At 36.6% G+C, this 25710-nt stretch overlaps 1 protein-coding gene and 1 pseudogene across 3 annotated transcripts in view; both read left to right on the forward strand.

Annotated features, from left to right (window-relative positions):
* The window catches only part of AFTPH (aftiphilin), a 64358-nt gene that overhangs the window by 10764 nt on the left and 27884 nt on the right, over positions 1-25710 (forward strand). For all 3 annotated transcript variants that reach the window (XM_029937475.1, XM_029937473.1, XM_029937474.1), the window contains exon 2: positions 13345-15305. In XM_029937475.1, coding sequence (XP_029793335.1) covers positions 13377-15305 — 1929 coding nt within the window. In that variant the 5' untranslated portion in view covers positions 13345-13376. The remainder of the gene's footprint in view (positions 1-13344; positions 15306-25710) is intronic.
* Positions 19209-19323, forward strand: LOC115291010 (annotated as a pseudogene).

A 25710-nucleotide genomic window follows, 5' to 3' on the forward strand; every position in this document is an offset into this window, starting at 1 on the left:
AATTAAAGGAATAAATAGCACCTAGCAAAGACAATTTGTAAGGTAAATGTTCTGTTACATAGGTCATATTTTAAGGCCAAATTTGTGTTCTAGATTATCTAGTACCCTGTCTGCATCCTTTCTCATTAGCTCAGATAATTGAATTCTAACTGCATTTGGTTGCAGTTTTATACCTTTTTACTAGATGCTTTTTCTCTATAAAAGGTGAGTTGCTCTCATGGTAGGCAGTTATATAGACAGTAACACTGTCAGAGGAAGGGTAGCTGCCAAACTACACATGTTTTAGTTACAGACTAGAGTGGGGTCTTTTGTTTTGGAAATCCACAAAGTAGGTTTCGTGGGGCTTTCTTGTTTTGTTTTCAGAATACCATGGGATCTTGGTTTAACTCTTTAGTCTTGACCAGAATTTTAATCTAAAGCTTTATAGCAAGAAATTTCTGTCAAAACATGTGAGCTATTCATGTCAGCTGATTGCACATCTGCGAGAGATTTTACATGAAGTACTAAAAAGTTGCTGGGAGTGGAGAACAAGAGCAGGGGAAGTTAGTCGGGCCATCCAGAGTCACGTCATGCTCCGGAGATACCGGCTGACACCTCCACCTCATGGTGAGAAACTCCAGTCAAAGCAGGTAGTCCAACTAGCTGGTCTGTTAAAAACTGAACAAATTTTTGTGCTTGAGCTGTTTTGTTTTGCTTAGCTTAGCTTGCATTTAAGTATGCCCCCTCTCAACTTTTTTTTCAGAGAGGTGTTGCACAAATGGTTGGTTTTGTTTTCTTTTACATGTGCTGTATTTCAGGCCGGCCTCTCTCAGATCATATTTGACTGAATTTAGGTGTTTGCTTACTGACTTGGTGGAGCATCACAGCTAGGCTTATAGAAATCTAGTGGGAGGCGGAGGAGTAGACAGTTCGAGCGCGGTCAGTGGAATACATGCCCCAGCCAGAACAATAACTGTGTATTTGGTTCCTCCCGTGCAGCAGGCCCTGCGGATGCAGTGGTCAACAACAGAGGCCTATGCCTACACAACATTTCCAGTCTTGAGCTCAAGTAAAAGTACCTCTTGCAAGAGCAGTTTCAGTGGAGTGGTAGGATGGAAGCCAGATTGTACTGGCTCGAGGAGTGAGTGGGAGGTTAGGAAGCAGAGATAGCAAATAGACCAGGTCCTTTGAAGAAGTTTGGTGGTGAGGAGGAGGAAAGCTAGGAGGATGCAGAAGGGAAGAGTTTTGTTTTGCTCTGATTAGAGGTTGGAAGACTCTTGAACACTTACTTACAGGCTGATGAGAAAGCATCAGTAGTAATGGAGAAATTCAAAGGGTCCTCTGAGCAGGCAATTCAGAAAGAGAACAGAAGGTCCAGGGGTTATCTCTAGACACTGTTGTAAATGTAAGCAAGATTTTAGTGAAAGGAAATGAAACTGAAGTAGTTCCTGCTTTTAGATTGTTTTCATTGTAAAGTTTCTGGGATATTAGGGTGGGAAATTAGAGTGGCTCATTTGTGTTCTGCAACTCTGTAATAAGAGCAGAGAGTACTAGAGAAGAAACTTGTTTCCAAGGGCTAATGCATCTATCCTCATTGCTGCTTCTGTTTTTTGTCTTTGTTATCAGCAGTTATCCAATATCATTTATTTTGTTTCAAGTTGAGGTACCTTTTTGGGAATAATAGTAATCTCTCAAATATGAAGAGTTACAGGTAAAACAACTTCAGATGTTCTTACTTATCTTGTTTATTTTTTACTATACAGCTATGTAAACACAAGCAAACTGCCTTTAGGGGTTTACATAGACATTTAAAATACACAGTGAAAGGAAAACTCTTCCTATGAACTTTTGAAAATGATCTTCTATAAAATAACTCATATTGCTATTTAGCAACGAGTTCATTGAAGAGTGAATGTGCCTTGCTGCTCATGTTGTCATTTACATCATGTACTCTTGTGAATCATCCTTATTGACGTCAAAATCCGGAAGATAGAAAATTTGGTTATCACTTCTGGCAGTCTGGCCTTTTGAGGATGATCAACTTTAGTTATAAAGATATTTTGCTGCTCGTTTTGTTCTTTACCACATTTTTACCACTGTATACATTAATATTAAAAGAAGACTTTCACCTCTTGGCATTTTTATTAGTTTGTAAGCATCTTATTTTCTCCTTCCAAATTGTAGAGGTTTCAAAAACCTTTTTCTGAACAACTCAGAAACCTTTACGGAGGATTCTTGTAATTCTAATATTTGTTGTCAATTATTTCTGCAGTAAGGCATCTTCCAAGTGTTAGCTTGTGACTGGTTCACTGCTTATGAGGTACACTACCATGAGAGATCATTTAACCTCTAAACTTTTATTTACTCATCTGTAAAATGAAGATAGTAATTCCCACCTCATAGCATAGTATAAGGACTAAATGAGGTAATTCTTGAATGCTTTTTACATAGTATCAACACATAGTAAGCACTGAATAAATGTTAACTTTATTGGTGTAAGAAAATGAAAGCACATGGAATATACTATATTTTTCAACTAGTGTTTTAAATAATACTGCAGGTTATGCAGCTGATGACATTGATGTATTGATACAGTTGACATCTATGATGTCCTGGAGTTTTGTTTTTAAATTAGAGAACACATGGGAGGGGTGGAGAGAGAATCCCAGGTAGCCTCCGCAGTATCATTGTGGAGCACAATATGGGGCTCGAACCCACAAACTATAAGATCATGACCTGAACTGAAATCAAGAGTTGGGTGCCCCATGGGTTTTTGTTTTTAAATCACCAAGTTTGAAGGAAATTAAGATCTCTTAAAAATATTCTGCTTTGGAATTATGGAAGTTGGAGTAAATAGTCTTGAAGTTTGTAGCCTGTGTTAAAGGGAGTCCTAAAAACAATTCTCAATTTTTTACTAAAAAGCATCTATTTTTAGGGACTCTTTGGTAGCTACCATTGAGCAATATAATATGCTGGGGACAAACCACTCAAAAAGAAAATGAAAATTACCAATTTTGTTGACTTTAAATTTTAGAAGCATGAAAACTTTTGTGACATCATGCGTGGTCCAATCGTCTCTAAATGTATCAAAAACCAGAAAGTTAAATCCCTGTCTTCCTATGGCTCAGATGAAGGGCTCCTGGTTTCTTTAAGACAAGATGACTCTTAAGCAGAAGTGCCGCTGGACAGATTCTTTGACAGTACATTTTGATAGTATCTTAAACCCCAACAAGGATATTACAGTAAAGATTTGAATAATTTGAACTGCAATGGCAGGCAACATTGGTAATGCAAATAGATGTTAATTGCTCATATAACATTTTCATTCATTTTTTTAAAGAAAATACACGTTTTTCCCCCATCACTTACCCAAATGATTTAACAAGTGACTCATCAAAAGTCTCAGGCTTCATGGTAAAAAAAGGGAGCAATTTTTTTGTGTTATTCCTTACTAAGCCTTGCTAGTATAGTTTGTACTATGTAAAGTCCATAGCACAACTTCAGATACAGTGTTTGTATTTTTTCTTACCACCATCCTTCCTGCCTATGTTCTTCTTCACCCTCACCCACTTCCAGTCCTTATAAAAATAAATTTGGAGTGAAAGGTCCTCAGTAAAGCTGAGGATTCTATAATCTAGATGTGCTTATCTGGCCTTGAAAGTTGATGTACACACTGATGCACTTTGGTGCCCTATGAAATGTGGCAGTTTCTCTTTCTGGTGAGTTTTTAGCTTGTCTAGAAAGTTCTCTGTGTTTGAATCTGGGAAATTCCTAAAGGGTCTCAAATTCTAGTTGGCTAACTTAAAATTCGTTTCAGGTGTCGAATTTAGTGATTCATCACAACAAGTCCCTCCCTAATACCCATCACCCCAGGTACCTGGGAGGTTCAATCAATTAAGCTTCAAACTCTTGATTTCCACTGCGGTCAGGATCTCACAGTTCATGAGTTCGAGCCCCTCCTTGGGCTCTGTGCTGACAGTGCAGCGCCTCCTTTGGATTTTCTCTCCCTCTGCCCCTCCCCTGCTCACTTTCTCTCTCAAAATAAATAAAATTAAAAAAAAAAATACGCATCACCCATTTAGCCCGTCCTCCACCCACCTCCCTCCATCAACCTTCAGTTTATTCTCGGTAGTTAAGAGTCTTATGGTTTGCATCCCTCTTTTTTTCCTTCCTTCCCCTTGTATTCATCTGGTTGTTTTCTTAAATTCCACATATGAGTGAAATCATACAGCATTTGTCTTTTTCTGACTGACTTATAAAACCTCCATCTTTTAACTGAGTCCCTTGAGGGGCTATGTTCTATGTCCTTCAACCTTGGGTATTGTTTTGTATTTTCCAGGGATGGATTATAGAAATTGGCAATAAAGTCAATGTTGTGTATCTTTAGCGTGGTTAGTGATATTTTTCTTACATGACCTATTCTTTCGGTGACCTTGTATATGCAGAGTCATGTGAATGTTTGTGCCACCTACACAAACATTGACTTAGATTTTTGTTAAGAGTAGGTTATGATTTGAATTACAGACTTGGTGAAGTTAAAATGTGATGATAGTTGATAACTTGCTGAGACACAGAATGTACTAGGTACTGAAGGCCTGTTACCTGTAATCCTCACAATAGCATTAAAAGGGAGGAAATGCTACCCCTTTTTCTGGATAGGAAACTGAAGCTCAGAGAGGGCAAACTATATAATTAGTAAATTAGCAAACTAGAATTTGAACCTAGAATCTGTCTGATTCCAAGTCCAAGATCTTCTACCTATACCATACTACCTCTTGAGACATACATATATTACCTTAAATCCCAGAAATAGGCAAATTATAAATAAGCAAAACTTTTTTTTAATAAAATGGCATGTTTATTATTATGGTCACACAAATTTGTGACTCCATTACAAATGGATCTTCTTCTAAGTATATTGATCTTCTGAGAAGCATTTTTTTGCTTTCTGATGGATATAACAAAGTACACAAGTCTTAAAGTGTACAAGATGAATTTTTACATATACCTGTGTAATTAGTACTTAATCAATAGATAATTGTATTATTTGCATTCACCTGGCTCTTTTATGTCCTCTTCCCGTCAATACTATACCTGCTGTAGTAACCCCTATTCTGAATTATCACCGTAGATCAGTTTTGCCTGTTTTGAATTTCCCAGAAATGGAATCACATAATACGTATTGTGTGTGTGTGTGGTTTCTTTCACACATCTTTGATAGTGATCCATGGTGTTGCATGTAGTAATAATTCATTTCATTGCCATTTACCCCAACATACATATATACCATGTTTTGTTTTAAGCATTCTGTTATTTGGATTCTTTTCAGTTAAGAATAAAGTTGTCCTGAACAGTCTTGTATGTGTCTTTCAGCACATGTATGTACTCAATTTTGTGGAGTATATGCCACGTACAGTTTTAGTAAATACTGCCAGCTCTTCAAATGTGTATACCAATTACACTCCAGCCACTGAAGTATGAGAATACCAATTTTTGCGTAGTGTTGCCATCGATAGCTATGGTTAATGTTATTTTGTTTTAATTTTAGCTGTTCTAGTGGATGTGTAATAGCGTTGAAACTGGTTTTAATGTGCATTTCCCTGAGGACGTTTCATATGTGAATTCGCCATTTGGATATCCTTTTTTGTGATCTACCTGTTCATATATTTTGGCCATTTTTCTCTTGGGTTGTCTCAGATTGATTTGTGGGAATTTCTTATATATTTTGGATGAGTTCTTTGATAGTTACGTGTGACCACAAGTATCTTTTCCTGGGCAGTGGCTTGCGTTTCCACTCTCTTAATGCTCTTCTTTAGGTGGACACAGGTTTTAAATCTTAATGAAGTCCAACTTATTTTCTCTTTTATGATTACTGCTTTCTATTATTTAAAACACCTTACCTTCCCTAAGGCCATGAAAATCTCTTAAATTATCTTTTAGAAGGTTGATTGTTTTTTTACCTTTTACATTTAGGCCTGCAATCTGTCTAGAGCTGATTTTTGTGTGAGATATTAGGTAGAATCAAAGATTGATTCCTCTCGTGTAGATATTCACTTGATCTAAGCACCACTTGTTGAAAAACACACTGTTCTTTTCCCCACCACACTGCAGTGGTGTCTTTATTATCACATGACAAGGTAGCTTTAAGCTGAGTCTTTATCTGTGGTTGAAGTCCTCCAGCCTTGTTCCTCTTAGGAAACTGTTTTTAAATTGCTGGATAATCTTTGGGGATAGTTAGCCCCATTCTTCCTTGGAGCCCTCTGCCCTCCCAGGCCCACCTTTCCACTTACAGACTCACCATTTCAGGTTTGAGGCTAGAACTCCCCGAGCAGCTGTGGCAGCTTTTCTTGCAAGAGATCAATATTAGTCACTTTTATTGTATTCCTTGCTATCCTGGCTGCTAATCTGGCGCAGGACTCCTTGTTCCACTGCTGATTGCTACTAAACTTCTGGATTGTTCCCCTGACTCCTCTCTATTGGACCTCTTATATTAGAATTCCTGAAGTTAAGATCCTTTGAGTTGCATGGTGTGTAGCCCTGAAGGTCTTTTTTGGCTTGCACTTATATTTACTATTTTTCACTTTACATAGTCCCCTAGTCTCTGTATAAGGATGTGATTTCCCATGGACAGATCTCCACAAAGTGCAGGAAGTCTGTCCAAATTCTCTTATCTCCTGCTCTAACCAACCATAGGATACCCCATTTACTACCCAGACATGAAAACCTCATGTCTTTTTGTATAAACAATGGCTTGAATCTCTCCTAGATATTCCTGTTACTTGTTTCCTAGTACCCTCTAAGAGATCTTGAAATAAGCAGGCATAAAAATGAGAGTTGAACACATCCTTCTCCACACACGCATATGTGTGCACATGCTTGTTTGGATAATGAAGAAATTAGACAGCTGTTTAGAATTCCTTGTGTGGAGTAAGTTGCCCATTAAGAAAGATGAAGAAACACACTTTAAGGTTGCTATGTGCCAGGCACAGTATTAAAGTAGCTCACCTATCTTTCCGTTAGGTAGGAATAGCTAAAGTCCATATTTTTTGTGTTTAAAAAAAAAAAAAAGGAGGGGGGGACTGGGTGGCTCAGTCGGTTACACATCTGACTCTTGATTTCATCTCAGGTTATATTCTCACGGTTATGGGAATGAGTCCTTCTGTCAGATTCTGCGCTTGATAGCATGGAGCTTGCTTGAGATTCTTTCTCTCCTCTCTCTCTGCCCCTTCTGCTTGTGTGTACGCACACACACTCTCAAAATTTAAGTTAATTCATATGTTCACCATACAAAGAATACTTCATTTAACAACAAATAATACTTCAGCTAACAAATTTTACTGAGTTGGCCTGAACATGGAAGAATTTTTTTGGAAAATTTCACACCTCCTCCACACTGGCTGGTTGGCATTCTTGACTGAAACTTGAGAGTGGCATTCTCTTAGATTTTTAAAGGATAGGTTGGGCCACAGTCAAGACTTCCTGAAGGGGAATATGCAGCCCAAGTTCTTCCCATCAGTAGGTGACACAATTTTGAGAAATATGGAAATGTTCATAGTGTAGGAGACTGATGGAGCCTGTTACATGTAGGAAAGAGAGAATTTTATGAGGGGAAAAAAACTTTTCTATGTTGTTTGGTTTGTTTGATTACAAGGTTTCTTACTCAGATCTTGGTATTTTCTTAACATCTGAGTTTGAAATAGGCCTGAACCAATAAAATGTTTCATTTTTCAAATAATGAAAAGCTTTAGGAAAAACAGGTTGACCATGAACAGGTTCTACTAATAAGAAACATCACAGGTGGTTCTTTAAAAGTATTGTGGGAAGGTCAAGTGATACAGCACTCTGAAAAATAGTTTGGCAGCCTTTTCCAAAACAAACATGCACTTACCATAGAACCCAGTAATCACACTCTTGGGCATGTATTCCAGAAAATAAGAACTTCTGTTTACAACAAAGCCTGTACATAAATGTCATTAGCATCTTTATTATATATACTATTCAAAGATGCTGTTGATACATATATCATTATATATGCTACTTATAATAATAAAATGCAGGAAATAACTCATGTCATTCAGTTAATGAGTGGTTGAACAAAGTGGTATATCTGTACCATAGAATACTACTTCGTAAAAAACGATTGACCTATTGATACATGCAGTAACCAGGATGGGCATTAAGGGCATTATACTTCGTGAAAAAAAGTCAACTTCAAAAGGTCATGTACTGAATAATTTCATTTCCATAACTTTTGAAATGACAAAACTATGGAGACAGACAGCAGATCGTGGTTGCCCAGGGACGGGGTAGGGGAGAGGGAGTAGTTCTGTTTCCTGATTGTTGTGGTAGTTACGCAAACCCTATACATGGGATAAAATTGAACAGAATCACACACACAAGTGGATGCAAGTTTTGGGGGGTTTTTTTCATGGTCAAGACTGAAAAAACATCTATAGTCTAGTTACTAGTAATGTACCAGCAGGGTCAATTTTCAGTTTCCTCTTGTACTGGAGCTACGTAAGATTCACCGTTAGCTGGAGCTAGGTGAAGGATGTCCAAGTGTCTACGATGTTTGCAACTGTGTTAGTCTCTTGTTTCAAAATTAAACATTAATAAAGTATGTTGTACACCTGTGTTCCTAGCAGCATTATTCACAGTGGCCAGAAGGTGGAAGCAACCCAAGTGCCTACAACAGACAATTGTAGATGCGTACAGTGGAATAATATTTTCAGCCTTTAAAAGGATGAACTGCTGACACAGGCCGCACAACACGTACCTTGAGGACATTATGCTAAGAGAAGTAAGCCAGTCATAAGAGGACAAATACTGTGTAATTCCACTTATATGGGGTACCTGGACTGGTCCAATTTACGAAGACAAAATAGAACGGTAGTAGCAGGAGCTGGGAGGAGGGAGAATGGGGAGTTGTCATTTAGTGAGTGCAGGAAACATTTTAATACTTGGGAAGGTAGAGTTGTAAACGACAAGTGGTGGTGGTGGTTGCACAACAGTGTGAACGTACTTGATGCCACTGAAATGTACATTTAAAAGTTGTTGAAATAGTCTATTTTTAAACTTTTTAATAGCAAATTTTATGTATATTTTGTCACAGTTTTTAAAATATATCAGTAACACAGGTTTATTATACAGTGTGCATATTTAAAGGCAAATATAAATATTTTCATTTTGAGGTGACTGGTGATCACAATCCTGTAAAAGTTGCCAGTGCGGTACAAATAAGCCTTTATCTGGAGTAATCCGGGGCTGTTCACAGCTTGATGTGCCCCTTCTCCCAAGTATTTTAGTGCGCGTTTCCTCCAGCCAGGGACGTTCTCTCACATGACCACAATTCCAGCCTCAAAAACAAAAAATTAGCATCAATACACTTCTGCAATCTAACCCATGGACTCTGTTCAGGTTTCACAGTCGTCCCAATAATGACTGGTGTAGAAAGGGAAGCCAGTTGAAAATCAAGTGTTAAATTTACTTGTCAGGTCTCTTTAGTTGTCTTCAATCTGAACAATTCTTAAGTTCTTCCTTAATTTTCATGACAGCAATACTTTTGAAGATTACAGGCCAGTTGTTTTGTAGACTGCCTCTCAATTTGAATTTGTCTGAAGTTACCACATGAATTGATTCAGGTTGTGTATTCTGGGCAGAAATATTCCAGAAGTGATCCTGTGTTCTTGTTGCATCTTGTCAGGTGATACAGGATTTCGATATTCCCATTGCTAATGATGTTCACTTTGATCATTTGATGAAGTGTCAGCTTTCACCACTGTAAAGTTACACTGTTTTTCCTTTATAATTGAATATGTTGTGGAGAGGTATTTTGAAACTGCAGAATTTTAACATGTTTCTATCTGAGAACTGATAGTTGATTATTTTATTCAGTGGATTATAATCCATTGCTATCTTGATTTTGATGCTTAAATTATCACTGATTTTACCAATAGGAATCACTTCAAACTACCTTTTGTGTCCTTTTGACATGCTGCCATCATTGTGAATGCATTTAAATTCAAAAAGTATCGTCGTATGAATGGCTACACAGTATGCTATTGGAAGGATAAAGCATAATTTGCTTAAATGATCTCTGGAGCATTTTGTTTTATTTTTAAGAAAAAAGTTTGTATGGTATAGCCAGATTGCCTTCTGAAAGGCTTCTAACAATTTACACACCCACCAGCAGCATGTGTGTGCAAATGTTCTTTTCTCCACACTCTCATAAACAATCAGTGTTTTTAAATAGTAGGAACTTCCTAATCACAGAGATACTGTTAGAGGTCAAAGAACCCTGAGTACTTAGCATTGGAATGGTTTATCATGTTATCAGGACTTTAGACTAGGAGAAAACTAAGGGTTATATGTATCTTGTGTTTTTCCTTTTCTCATTTAAAGAGCAGAAAACAAAAAAGAAGGTATCTTGGAAGTAAAGCCATCATTCCCTTCTTTATGATGATTTTGTAAGAAAGACGACGGTTTAAAATAGATCTATTACAATGGAGTCTTCTGGTTTTCTTATGATTTGCTCAATTTCTTTCAAATGACTCTCAATGACTGACCAGTCACTGACCTCAAAGATCCTTTTCAAATTTCTGAAGCTATTCTCTGCTAACCAGCTGTATGACCTTTGAGAAAGTTGTTCACCAATAGGCCTCATTTTCCTCATATTTAATTAAATTACGTGGTTTGTAAGGTGCTTCTCCCTAAAGTTGGAAGGTTTTATGAAACTTTATTCGGAGAGTTGGAAAGGAGTGGTTTTGTTTTGTTCTTTGAGCATACAAAACTGATTGAGTTTTGTGTTGAAGTATTCATGTATCTAACTTGGCCACTGTGAGTGGCAGAAAATACCAGGTCTTTGGGCTTCAGTTTAGTTCATTGGAAGTATCAATATATAGGCTGGTTTTATTCTAGGACTTTTGTTGTTAATTCTCCCTTTGCTTTTAATGTAAATCTGTCTTATGGCATTTTTGACTATTTAGTACAGAGGAACAGGGTAACTCAGACATAGATTCCATTTAAGAGTTAAATATATAGAGAGGGGCACCTGGCTGGCTCAGTCCATAAAGCATGTGACTCTTAGTCTCGGATCCATGAGTTTGAGCCCCATGTTGGGTGCAGAGATTAAATTAAAAAATTAAATTTTAAAAGAGAAAAGATGTCATAAAAGGTCTGGGAAGGATTATTCAATAAATGGGATTAGGATAGTTACTTGGCTATTTAGAAAAAATAATTACTTAGACCTTTGCTTTTTAGATCATATACCAAAATACATTCTAGATGTATTATTAAAAAATGCAGAGGAAACCACCTAAAAGTAGAAAAAAAATGAATATTTATTAAATCTCAAGCTTTTATATGAAAGCAAAATAATGAAAATTATTTGTGAAAAGTTGAATTGTTTTGACCCCATAAAAATTAACTTTGGGGAACAGTTTGATGGTTTCTTACAAAGTTAAACTTAATGTGACCAAGCATTTGCACTCCTGGGAATTTATCTTAGAGAAATAAAAACTTGTGGTCAGATAACAATCTGTACACAAATATAGCACTTTATTTGTAATTGTAAAATACAAGACAACCCAAAGGCCTTAAAGCGAGTCAACCGAGAAACAAGTCTGTGCTGCAGTGATATAATGGAATACAACTTGGCCGTAAAAAAGAATGAACTCTTGACTTGCAACAACATGGATGGATTTCGAGGGCATTAAGCTGAGTGGTGGGGGAAAAAACTCCAAAGAATTACATACTGTATAATTCCATTTACATAATAAGTGCTTGTAAAGTAGCGAAATTATGGAGAATAGATCAGTGGCTGACAAGAGTTAGGGTTTGGGGAGGGTATGAATATTGAGAGGTAACACAAAGGAGTTTTGTTGTGGTTTTTTTTTTTTCTTTTAAATTTATTTTGAGAGAGAGAGAGATTCAGAGCATGGGAGAAGGGCAGAGAGACAGGGACAGAGAGAATCCCAAGCAGGCTCTGCAGTGTCCAATCTGAGCCCCATAAAAGGCTCAAACCCATAAACTGAAATCAGGACTGAGCTGAAATCAAGAGTCAGATGCTTAACTGACTGAGCCATCCTGGCACCTCGAGGGAGTTTCTTTATATTGATGAATATTATTGAACTATTTTTGCAGCAGTTCTTATCTCACTTGTAGTGGTGGTTACTTGAATCTAATTTGCATATGTGATAAAATTTCATAGAATTACATACACAAACAGAAATAAACTGGTCAAATCTAAATAAAGTGTGTGTAACTGAGTTAATAGTGCGCTGATGTCACTTTTCTGGTTTGATCATGTGCTACAGTTATTTACCACATTATCAGTGTAGGAAACTGGTTGGAATATACGTGAGAGCTCTGTATGTACAATGGAATATTACTCAGTGCTAAAAAGAAATGAACTATCAACCATGAAAAGGCATGGAGGAAGCTTAGATGCATGTTACTGAGTGAAAGAAGCTAATCATACAGTATGTACAGGCTGCATATTGTGTGACTTCTATGCATGTCTATGTACTGTATGATTCTAACTATATGATATCCTGAAAAAGACAAAACTGTGGAGACAGTAAAAGATCAGTGGTGGCCAAGGGCAGGGGAGAGAGAGGGATGAATAGATGGAACTGAGGGTCTTTAGAGCATTGACATTACTCTGTGTGATACTGTAATTAATGCATTTGTCCTAACCCATGGAGTGTACAACACAGAGCAAACCCTAATATAGGACTTTGAACTTACACTGGCATTCGTCATTATTACCCAATCAGTTGTTAACGAATACCCCATCACTCTGGTGGAGGATGTTTGTAATAGATGAGGCTGTGGACGAATGGGGGTGGAGAATATATAGGAATTCACTTACCTTCTCAGTTTTGCAGTGAACCTAAAATTGTTCTAAAAAAAAAGTCTGTTAAAAAAAAAAAAAAACTTGGGTCAGAAGTAAACATTAAATTGAATAGCAGTTATTAAAGAAAATTTTCATGTCTTATTTATAAAGAACTCACAAACCCGTAAGGCAGGCCCTGAATCTCTAGTGGACTAGAAAGAAAGCTTGAGAAAATAAGCAAGTGCTCTAAGAATTTTGTAGATCTTTTGTGTTTATTCAAAATTTTCCAGAATCCTCAAATTCAGTAATATAATACCAGTTCTTAGAAACCTACAGGAGAAGAGAGAAATTTTTCTTTGCCATTATAGCTGTGTAAAGTAATCTTACCTAAGAGAGAAATAATTTAAAAGATAAACAGAGCACTGTAAATTTGCATTGGTTTGAAATAGCTTTGAGAGAATTTTGAAAGCCGTTGTATATGTAATCTGTCCCCTCCAAGAAAGAAAAACCACTGTGTTTTTTTTTTTCAGGTGTAAATTAATTATTTGAAAGCAATTGAACAATGGAGCCAGACATCATTCGAATGTACTCTTCATCCCCACCACCACTAGACAACGGAGCCGAGGATGATGATGATGATGAATTTGGGGAATTTGGTGGGTTTTCAGAAGTTAGCCCTTCTGGTGTAGGATTTGTTGATTTTGATACACCAGATTATACTCGTCCCAAGGAAGAGTTTGTACCTTCAAACCATTTTATGCCAATTCATGACTTCTCAGAAAACGTAGATAGCCTTACTAGCTTTAAGTCCATTAAAAATGGTAATGATAAAGACCTCACTGCTGAACTTTCTTCTCCTGTGAAAGGACAGTCTGATGTTTTACTTTCCACCACCAGCAAAGAAATAATTTCATCTAAAACTTTAGATCCTTCCATTGATGGCATAGAAAGTCCAGGAGATGTAAATACTATAGTGAAGCAGAGACAGAATGTTGGAACACCTGAAAGTTTCTCTCCAGGAGATTTTAGAACTGATATGAATGTTCATCAAAACAAGCAGTTAGAGAGCTGCAATGGTGAAAAGCCTCCTTGTCTGGAGATTCTAACAAACGGGTTTGCAGTATTGGAAACTGTAAATCCTCAGGGAACAGATGATCTGGACACTGTATCCGATTCAAAAGGACGAAAGCCTCTTAGCACTCATAGTACTGAGTATAACTTAGACTGTGCACCTAGTCCTGCTGAGGAATTTGCAGATTTTGCCACATTTTCCAAAAAGGAAAGGATACAACTAGAAGAAATAGGATGTGCAGTTTTAAATGATAGAGAAGCATTAACCATTCAGGAAAATAATAAAATTAATAGAGTCAGTGAACTGAGTTCTGTAAAAGCACTGTCTTTAGGTAGAAGCTTTGACGATAAAGGAGACATTGATGGAGAGGATCAGGTTTGTGTTTCCGAAATAAGCATAATTAGTACCAGAGGTTTCAGTACTGAAAACCAAGGCCTTCCAACATTGCAACAGGATGAATTTTTAAAATCAAGTGTTCAATCAAAGCCTTGGAGTTTGGCAGACTCAGCTGATAATTCAGAAGCTGGTATGAGAGAACGGTATAAAATTGAGGAAAACCTTAATTTCCTTACTTCTAAGTGTGCTGACCTATGCATGGATTCTGTTAAAACTTCTGACACTGATGATGAAGTTGGTTCTTCCAAAGAAGAAAATAAAAAGTTTACCGATTCCCAAAGCCCCAGCATTGATCCTACAGAAGAAAATGTCCTGGATGATTCTATAAGCGCAAAAAACGGTGATAGTAGTAATGACTTTGTGTCTTGCAATGATACTAATGAGGATGATTTTGGTGACTTTGGCACAGCCAGTGGCACAACTCCACCTTTTGTTACTGGTACTCAAGATTCAATGAGCGATATCACTTTTGAAGAGTCCTCAGAGCACTTTCCACATCTTAGTGAACCAGGTGATGACTTTGGAGAATTTGGGGATACAAATGCCGTTTCTTGCCAAGATGAAATTATATTTACTGAGTCCGACCTAAAACAGACTTCTGATAATTTATCAGAGGAATGTAAGTTGGCCGGAAAGTATACTGGGACAGGCACTGATCCTGTTTCAAAACTGGAAGTTGGGCAAGAAGGTGAATTTGGAGATTTTGATTCTGTGCCAAATATCCGAGAGGAGTGCAGTGCTTTTCAAGACTCTGATGATTTTGCGGACTTCAGTTCAGCTGGGCCTAGCCAAGTTGTAGATTGGAATGCTTTTGAGGATGGACAGAAAGATAGTTGCTCTTGGGCTACTTTTGGAGACCAACAGGCTACTGAATCTCACCATCGAAAGGAAGCCTGGCAGTCACATAGGACAGATGAAAAGATTGATACTCCAGGAACCCCCAAAATGCACAGTGTCACTATAGCAACTTCCAAAGGAGCAGTTGCTGATGGCCATTTACGGGAAACAGCCACATCAGTTCAGGTATTTACTGGTTCTATTTTGAATGATATGCTAATTGCTAGGGAGGCTTTTAATTCAGCTTTTCAACAAGTATTTTTAAATTGGGTACCTGTTGAAGGAGTCTCTTATATATAATGCTTGCTTGATTTGTAGTTCAGTTACATTTTTCACAACCCTTTGGTAAACTTTAAGTGAACAGTCCTACAGTAAGTAATGCTTGGTGAGGTTTTTCTTTATCTCAAAGAGTTTAATATTTACAGAAATTCATCAACTTGGTTTTTTATTACCATAACTATGACTTATATAAAAATTCATTAACTAGCTAACTAGTCCAATGAATCCTTCAGTTTTTACCTTTACAGTGATTTTAGAAAAAGTTAAACTAAGATTTAGAAGACTTTTTTTGAGTTTCAGAAAACTTCTCTTAATTTTGCCCATCAAAAACCTAGGAAATTGAAGTACAGTTTTGAGTGCAGGAGAGAGCAAGCAGAATTTGAAACCTCAACCTGTGCTGAAGGCTGTAGGGAATTGAAGGATAGAAAAAGAATGTGAGCAAAACAGATTAAGACTTCATAATTTGATAGCTACTAAAGACTTGGGATGAGGGTATGAGAAGACTTGAACAAGAAATAGCCATAGGTTGACTTACTGTGGCTATACTTATTTGCTTATAATTTCTTGCAAACATACATTTATGTTTACACTTCTTGGGGAGTAAGTGTGTCAGTAAGAATATTTTTACCCCCAAGCACCTGTACTTTATCCTTTCCTGTTCTAGACTCTTTCAGAGAAGATTCACTAAGATTTATTTTGACCTAAAGTAGCTCCTAGAGACGCAGCTTGATATCCAGGTTATTCCCCAGTCCTGAGTTGGACCCTGTGCTAAACCTAGCCTTTCCTCAACCTTGTTCAGGTATTGAAAAGAAAACACCCCAGAAAGTCACTGCTTTTATATTGACAATTGTTTTAGGGAACACTTTTCCCACCAGCTTCTTGTAAAGATACTGAGAATAAAATCAGAATCTCCAAACTTCCAGTTATCCTTTGCTAAGCAAACCATTTTCAATTGGAGACATTTCCGAACTGAGTGTCAGTTGAAATGGTTATACATCATTGCTTTGATACTTTTTGATACATGAAAATACTATTATTGAATTAGCAGGTGGTATGCACAGCTAATCACTTTTCATTTGACTTTGAGTGTCTGAATAGCTTAGTTTGCTAATTCAGTTATTGTATGGTTTGGCTAATGTATATTTTTCCTGTTGATTCATTTATTATGGAAGTAGAAGCTTGCAAGGAGTGAAATAATTATATAATACAATGCTAAGACTGTTGATTTTGACCTAATCCTTTCCCTGTTGAGTTTCCTCTTATTGGAAGGTGACATTGATAATGAATGATCTTTAATTTATAGCCTTAGAACTTTTTAACATCATCAGATAATGAATTTTAAAGTATGACCGATTGAAAAAGGACTTATTTGTTACACAAGTTGAAGTTGATAACTGGATATCAGAGACAATAAAGTATACAGGCTTTATATAATCTTACAAATCTGAGTTTGAATCTTGACTCAGCCTCTTATAAGCTTTATGATTTTGGACAAGTTACTTCTGAGTTCAGTTGTTTATAAAAAAGGATATAACATCTACCTCATCGGACTTTCGTGAAGATAAAATGACAGTAAATTTTAAAGTGGAAAAAAATCCACTGAAAAATCAAAATTTCATAGTATGATTCTGTTTTGTGAAGATAGAGCAAAAAGCATGTGGATATGGCATGATACATTAAGACTTCCTGGGATTTGTTTGGCTCAGTCCTCAGAATTTTATTTTTGCTGAATGGGTTTGGAAAATGAGCAGAACTTGGACATGGATTTTGGAAAAGAGAAATTGTTGGAAGCGACTGAAAGATAAGTTTAGAAGGAAGTTGAGGTAAGGAGATGGGTAAACCCTCCTTAGTAAGTGACTGAGTTGGAAATTATTTTCATTCTTATCCTGCTGTTGTAATCGAGGCTTGTGGCCCTCAGTTTCTTCCTTTCCAGAATCTGCTGGAAAAGTACAGCATCTAAGCCCCTTAAGAGAAGATTAGATTTACTGATATTTTTCTTAAAATGTTTCTCCTACTTGTTACAGTGTTAGAGACAGCACAGAAATCCTCATATATTAATGACTGTGAACATTAGGGTTTTAGTGGTAAATCTTACAATCCTGTTCAGTCTTAACGTAGATGCAACAATTCTGTCTCCACAGAATGTCTTCAAGTGGTTTTGTCCAAATTCTACTTTGACAGAACGTTGTGAGTCTTTCAGAATTGATGGTTAATTCAGTTAAACAAACATGGAGAACAATTCTTTATTTTGAGAAATGAGACAAATGGTGTAGTTGTCGTTTCAGATTTCTTCTACGTTTCACTATGACATTGTCTGAGTCCCTATTTTTTTAATACTTTTCTTTTTTTCAGGCTACCAAAAGGATATCTTAATATTTTAATAAAATCTATCTTCCTTGAGTCAAGAGACCATCAATTGTCATAGCTTTATTATAGTAATTTGCTACTTAGGGAAAAGTCAACCAAAAAGAAATCTTTCATGCTTGTAAAATGTTCTTAGTCAAGCTAAATCTCAAATGTGGATCTAGTAGACTCAGAGGATTGAAGCATTGATGTAAAAGCCATGCATGACCATTTTTTGAGAAATATTCTTCCCTTTCAGTGAATATTTTTTCCTGAGAACCCAGAGCTCAATATATTATTTCATTTTCTTGTTAACATTCTTATACATTGTAGAGGAAAACAAGTAGTGGTATCTGTGTTGTACAAATTGGAAAGAGGTCCAAACTGTTCTTTGCTTTTTGGGCTAAAATTCAAAACAAAACAAAATAATGATTAAAAAAATCCTCCTTATTTTCCAAGTAGTCCTTTTTCCCAAAAGATCATTTTGTATATTGTTTTAACAGTTCTTTTTCTTTTTTCTTTTTCTTCTCTTTTTTCTTTTTTTTTTTTCTCTTTCCTTTCTTTTTTCCCTTCCTTTGTTTCAACCTGTAATGTTCCAGAAAGGAAAGTTGATTGAAATAGCCAAGATTACTTTCTCTTAGATGTATGGTAAAAGAGGAAATATTATAAGTACTGCATTTAACACTGAGGTTTGGGTAAAATTTTTTAAATATTGCTGTGGATGTTTTTTGAGAATTTAGGTAATAAGTAAGGTCTATATTAATTAGCTATAGAAAAGAAAACTACGGGGGCGCCTGGGTGGCTCAGTTGGTTAAGCAACCGACTTCAGCTCAGGTCATGATCTCATGGTTTGTGGGTTTGAGCCCCACGTTGGGCTCCGTGCTGACAGCTTAGAGCCTAGAACCTGCTTTGGATTCTGTGTCTCCCTCTCTCTCTGACCTTCCCCCTCTCACACTCTCTCTCTCTCAGCTCTCAAAAATAAACATTAAAAAAAAAATTTTTTTAAAGGGAACTATGAGTAATTGTTTCTTTATTAGCCATCTACTTGATAATGCTGTGGGGAAAAATGTTACTAGATGAAGATTTCTTTTGAGAAGCTTAAAAATTAAGTGTTACAAAAAGAAGGAAGAGCATTATGAATACTTTGGCTTATTTTACTTTAAAATTAAATTGTTAATGGGGTGCCTGGGTGGCACAATTGGTTGAACATCTGACTCTTGGTTTTGGTTCAGGTCATGATCCTAGTAGGGTCATGAGATTGAGCCCCACGTCAGGTTCCACACTGAGCATGGAGCTTGCCTGGGATTCTCTCTCCTCTCTGTGTCCATGTCACCTGCTCACTTGCTCACTCTTTAAAATTAAAAAAAAAAAAAAAAGTCTTGCTAAATAATAGTTTGTTTGCTGGAAAGTCAGCATTCTCAACCTGACTCTAATGCTACATTTTCACCTTTGTTTAATCATCTGCCTATTGCTTCTCGGCCTTTTGGCTAAGATCAAGTGTAGTATCTGTTCTTATCAGTTTAATCATCTGCCTAAGATTTGTGCAGGTTTTCCTTTCTGTTGGATGAACACCTGAACTTATTACTGAAAACAGAAGTAAGCAACCAAATAAATTAAGTGGTCAAAAGGCACACACTACCAATTATAAAATAAGTTCTGGGGATATAATGTATAGCATGGTGACTATAGTTAATGATACTATGTTGTATATTTGAAAATCTCTAAGAAAATAGATTGTAAAAGTTCTCCTGACAAGAAAAGAAAAATTTGTAACTATGTGTGGGATGGCTATTGACTAGACTTGTGATCATTTTGCAATATAGACATTTCAAATCATGGTGTACACCTGAAACTAATGTACGTCAACTATATCTTGAGGTTTGGTTTTGTTTTTTACTTTTTCTCATAAGTTTGTTTATTTATTTTTGAGAGAGAACGAGAGCACCCAAGCAGGGGAAAAGCAGAGAGGAGGGAGACAGAATCTGAAGCAGGCCCCAGGCTCTGAGTTGACAGCAGAGTCCGATTACGTAGCTCAAACACACAAACTGTGAGATCATGTCCTGAGCTGAAGTCAGACATTTAACCAACTGAACCACCCAGGTGGCCCATCTCAGTGTTATAAAAATGAAATGAAGATTTTGTCTATATAATAACTATTTACTTGAAATATTTGGATATCAATTTCTTTGGTTATTTTTCTCTCAGAAAAATTGAAATTCTGGTCTTTAGTTCCAAAATAGGTAGAAATACTTTGTTAGATTTGTGCACAAATAGTGCAGAAGCACCAAGCCATCTTTTTAGAGCATGAATATTACAATTGTTCACTCTTCTTCTGTTGGGGGTTGGTAAAGTGTACAAGTGTAGATTGTACTTGATATCTTACTTAATATTTAATGATGGCAAGGCATAAGGTAACCTCTTAAATGGAAGATTAAATTACCCAGTGGCTTTTATGTTTCTTCTAAACTTCCACTTCAGAGCAAGATCTAATGCTTATCAATGTTAAATCGACTTTTGTTCCTAAGGAAGGAGAGAAAACTAACTAGAAATATGTTGAAGGAACTTTAGGAATTAACCTTAAATACAAGATACTTTTAAGAAGATATGCATGTGAGTAGCATAGGACCCACAGTCTAGGATCCTCGGTGCTAGTCTTCCACATCCCTTTGGAAAACTGAATGATATTGTCAATACACTCCAGTACAGTCATTTATAAAATAGAGGTATATTTAGGGTTCTCCAGAGAAACAGCCAGGAGGATGGATGGACAGATGGGCAGCTGGACAGACTTAGGGGGGAGAGAGAGAGAGAGAGAGAGAGAGAGAGAGAGAGAGAGAGAGACTGACTGACTTACAAGGGATTGGCTCATGTTTAAGGAGGCAGAGAAGTGCCAGATACAGTCCTAAAGCTGTCTGCAGTTGATTGCATGAGGCCCATTCATATTAGAGAAGACAATCTGCAATCAATTCAGATGTTAATCTCATCCAGAAACACCTACACACACATACCCAGAACAGTGTTTGACCAGTTGTCTGGGGCACATCATGGCCCAGTCAAGTTGACATGTAAAATTAACCTTAATAAGAGGGAGTACCGTTTTACCCTGTGTAGTATTCAGGACTTGGGGACCTACCAGGTGGGAAGCTCTGCATTTATGATGTGACTTGTTTGCATCAGTGAATAAAACGAAACGGCTGCTCATGTACCTCCGACTCTAAACATGGAGAGACGAGAGACCTGAGAATGGGTATAAGTGAATTCATACATGATGCCTTGCCCCCATTGATGAATAAAAACATTGGATAGTTGAGCATTTGTGCTTTTCCAGAAATCATATCTGCTTTGAAAAAGTAATAATTGTTGTTATAGAGACACTCAAGGTAATAAAGGGCCCTGATAGGGAAACAAATACATGAGAAATGAGAAATTTGGGAAAGATAGAAGCCAGTATACCTTGTGAGAGCAATATAGCCAGGGCCACATATGACTTTTGTATGACTTCCCATAAAAGATATCTAAAATTCTGTTTTATAACTTGGTATAAAGGTGAATTTGTTAATATTAGCTATTAAAACATTTTCATGAATCCCTAAAGTGATTGTGGACCTGAGGCCTGGCCCTGAGTATGGAGAGTGAGTGCTTAAAAGTGATGCTCTGGAGTCACACTGCCAGATTCAGATCCACGTTTTAGCACTAACTCGTATTAGTCACTTTCTTGAGCCTTAGATTTAGAGAATAATAGTACTTATTTAAATTCCCTCACTCTAAAAGTAAAATGAAATTTTGCATGTCAGTGTGCTTACCACAGTCTCTTGCAAATAATAAGTTTTCAATAAATGTTAGTTGTTACTGGAAAACCTCAGAAATGAACTTCTTGGAAAATGGTGTTTAAAAAGGTGCAAGAAATCGTGTTGCCAACTGCATTTTTTGGTGAATGGCAAAAAGTAGTAAGGGAGGCAAATGAGAATTTGGGTGAGAGTATCTCTAGTTTTGGCTATACGCTCACCTGTCAAATGATTTTGAGAGAAAAGCTACTGCTTTGAGGTAGTTTCTGTTTTCAGAATAGTTTTGATAGGTTAGGAACTCTTCTGAGCACCATGCTCTTCTCCTTTGTCCTAGCACTGAGCATGAATAGAGAAAATAAGAAATGGACTCTGGCACCTGCCTTGAATCGCATTTGACTTTAAACCCTACATTTATCAGAGGCCCCAGTTCTTAAAAATGTATAATGGACAGATGTGAGGCTATTCACCAGGCTGAGAATTTGCTACATGTATGAATTGAAGGGCATGACAGAGTTACAGAACTGGTATTCAGCTAACCCGCCACCAGTTTTCTAATCCCACATTCAAGGGAGAACTGATGGCCGTTTTTTCCTCTTTGACTCTGAAGTTAAAGGCATTTAACAGGCAAGTAATTGAGGGGTACTTGTATGGCTCAGTCTGTTAAGTGTACCTCTCTTGATTTCAGCTCTAGGTCATGATCTCACAGTTCTAAGTTCGAGCCCCACATGGGGCTCCATCCACATTGAGTGTGGAGCTTGCTTAGGATTCTCTCTCCCCTTTTTCTGTTGGCCCCTCCTCCACTCACTCAATCTCTCAAATAAACATTGAAAAAAATGCTTATTTTTGAGAGAGAGAAAAAGAAAGGGAAAGAGGAGCGGAGGAGGGGCAGAGAGAAGAGACACAGAATCTGAAGCAGGTACCAGATTATGAGCTGTCAGCACAGAGCCTGACGCAGGACTCAAACTCACAAACTGCCACAGTTGGGCACTTAACCAACCGAGCCACCCAGGTGCCCCAATAAACATTTTTTTTAAATCCCTCCTTCTTAAAAAGATAGAAGTCCAGGTAATTGTGAATATTCTTTAGTTTGCTGTACAGTTACTATTGTAACCTCAGCTAGTCTAAGTGTGTGGGCACTTGCTACCTTCTCGTTAATTTACAGTGCAGTTCTCTTTAGTAAAAAATTACAATTTGCTTTGTTAAAAACTATGAATTATATTGTTAGATAAAATAAATGCTTTCTTAAGTGTGGTCATCACCTCAGCAGTTAACAGTTGAATCCCTCATCTATTGGCTACAAATGTTTGAAAGATCACAAAAAGTGGGTAAAATCATGGTTTGGAGAAAAGAGTAGACTTTGGAGTTAGACTAGGGGTCAGACCCTTGGTGTGTACCCTACCAACATGAGACTGTGGTTGATTAAATCTCCGTGAGCTTTGGTTTCTTCATCTATAGTATGGAGACAGCATTACTTATCTTTCAGGGTTGGTTCGTTTGTTTAAAGAAAATTAGTAAAGAAATATATGTAAGTATCAAACATAGCACCTAAAACATAAAGGCATTCAGTTATTATATATACTTTTACAATTATGTAAATATATCCAATCTATGTACAAAAATTATTTAGATGGCTTCTAATAGGATCTACTTTCATAAGTAGAACAAACATGCCCCCTACAGTCTTAAATAAAGACTTAAAGTCTTTTTGTTTTTGTTCTTTAATTGAGTGTACACAGACTTTGCTAACATTTCTGTATCAGCTGTAAGAAGGAACCTAAGTACTGGAGATGCAAGCTGAGACATAGTCCTCACCCTCAAAACTCCTATAATTTTTAGAAATTGAACTTAGAACTGCTTTGATGGCAAAATAATCTAGTGTTTAAGAGCACAGACTCTGAAACTGGACCTCTTAGATTAGGATTCAGCATGTAATATTCATCGGACTATGGGCAAATTAACCTCTTAGAGCTCTGTTTTTCTCATCTAGACAATGAGGATAAGATTACTGTTACCTCCCTCCGATGATTCGTCTGTGTTCTTCTGTGAGCTAATATTCATAAAGTATTTAGAATAATGCCTGGCATGTGGTGAGCACTGCATAAGCATTAAATAAAAAACAACACACTATATCAAGCTTTTGCTGTTTGTGACTGTTTCAGAGAACATCTTTTGATCTTTTACTGAATTTAGCCCCTCACTTTGAACTGGGCTTTACGGATATGGTTTGCTTTCCATATGCTGTCTTATCTGCCAGGGGAAACCAGCGTTTAGCCAGTGTGACTTTACCACCAGCTCCAAATAATAAAATGCAATCTTTTAGAATTTTACATCTAATACAAGCCCACATGAACTGGAACATGTTAATAAACATTAACTATTAAATTCACATCTTTTTTCCAGTTATCTGCTATAAGGAGTTTAAAACTGTGTAGTGTCCCACATTTAATCAAAACCAGGAGTAGATTTGCCTCTTATGGCTAGATAAAATCTATATAGAAAAAAAAGAATTTTTTACTCTTATAGAGTAGAATAAATCCAAGTTTAAATAATATTTCACTTTATTGACTCTAGTGTTGATGTGATATTAATTTTATTACTGATTTGGTTTATGCTATTGTATGTATTAAACTATCCATGGCTGATAGTATTGGGGAAAAAATTAAATGTGTGTGAATATATATATTTTACAACAGTTAAAATTATTTAATAATTAAAACAAAAATTTTCTGATATCAGTTTTTATATGTAACTTTTATCTGATGGTCAAATTTTATGCTCAAAATAACTGATTTTTTTTTTAATTTACGGTGTGATTACAATCGGTTTTAGAAAATCTGTTTCTTGAAAGAAACCTTTCTGCTTGGTCACAAGAGAAGCTGTTCTTGTGGTGGGTTTAATTTGTCTTTTAAGCATTATGTTAAACCTATTCTACTTACCAAGTTACTTGGACTATGTTCCATTACAGTTTGAACTTGTAACTTTATTGTGCTTCTTGGGAAATAAAACATTCAAACACACCCAGTGTGTGACTTGCACACTTTGAATTTATAATATGATCAATATTTGGGTCACAAATTCCAAAATGTGAAGCAAAATGTTTACTAATTTCCAAAGTTTAAAATCCACAAGGAGTAGCAGTAACATGTTCTATTTATAAAAGTGGCTCTTAATGATAGACATTTTTAAATTGGTACTTATTTTTCCAATTCAGTATGAAGATCTTGGGGAAGGTGGAAAAATTTGGATTATTTATTTTCTTGTTATAATGTAGAAATTGATAGATTGAGACAAATATTTTCATAATGACTTAGAATGCCAAATGGTGGTAGAGAAACCTCCTTAATGAGCTTTGAACGTAGTTTTGACATTTATTCCTTGGTAGGCCACTCTGCTTTGGTGTATCATCTGTACAATAATCATAGTAGTGAAAAGAGTTACAACTTCTTGAGCACACACTGAGTGCCAAGTATTTAATCCTGTAACTCCTCAACCGCCCTGCGAGGTTGCCCCTGATATCTCCAGTTTATAAATCCAGAGGCAGAGTCTCAGCCCCTCGAGTCCACAGTCCTCCATTGAAGTGCTACAGTTCACGTCAGCAATTTACCGAGTTAAATACTGGAGTTAACTAGGAGCAAAGGAAATTTGACATTTATTGCCATGAACAAGATATTAGTATGGAACTCTTTCTAGAGGATTCCTTTTACCATCAGACTAGTCTCGTGGATAGTTGGAAATTGATGTACAAAATGTCTGAGGAAATGCAATTTTCATCAAAATCTTTAATTCTTTTAGCCTCTTTCTTGTTAAATTGTTAGAGCTCATCCTTGTGGTGGGTGGTGCTGTTCAATTAGTGGGTTCTGATTATTTGAATCTCTATTATTTACTGCCATATCAGAGATGTCCGCAAACTGGCCTATGAGACAAATCTATCTTGCTGGTACATAAAGTTTCATTGGAACATCCCACACTTACTTGTTTATGGATGGTGCACAGCTGAAAATATTTACTATCTGGCCCCCCTAGAAAAAAAGTGCTGACCCTTGCTCTACCTCATTCAATAAAATATTTGAAGCAATTGAATATAATATCTAGCCCTAAAGACAGATGGAACTTTCTTTTAAATTTTCCATGTAATTTATACTCTATTAAAAAGGTTAGGTAAGAAGTAAAAACTTGAGGTGAAT

This window comes from Suricata suricatta, chromosome 4 (assembly GCF_006229205.1).
Source record: "Suricata suricatta isolate VVHF042 chromosome 4, meerkat_22Aug2017_6uvM2_HiC, whole genome shotgun sequence".
In the NCBI taxonomy this organism is placed as follows: Eukaryota; Metazoa; Chordata; class Mammalia; order Carnivora; family Herpestidae; genus Suricata; species Suricata suricatta.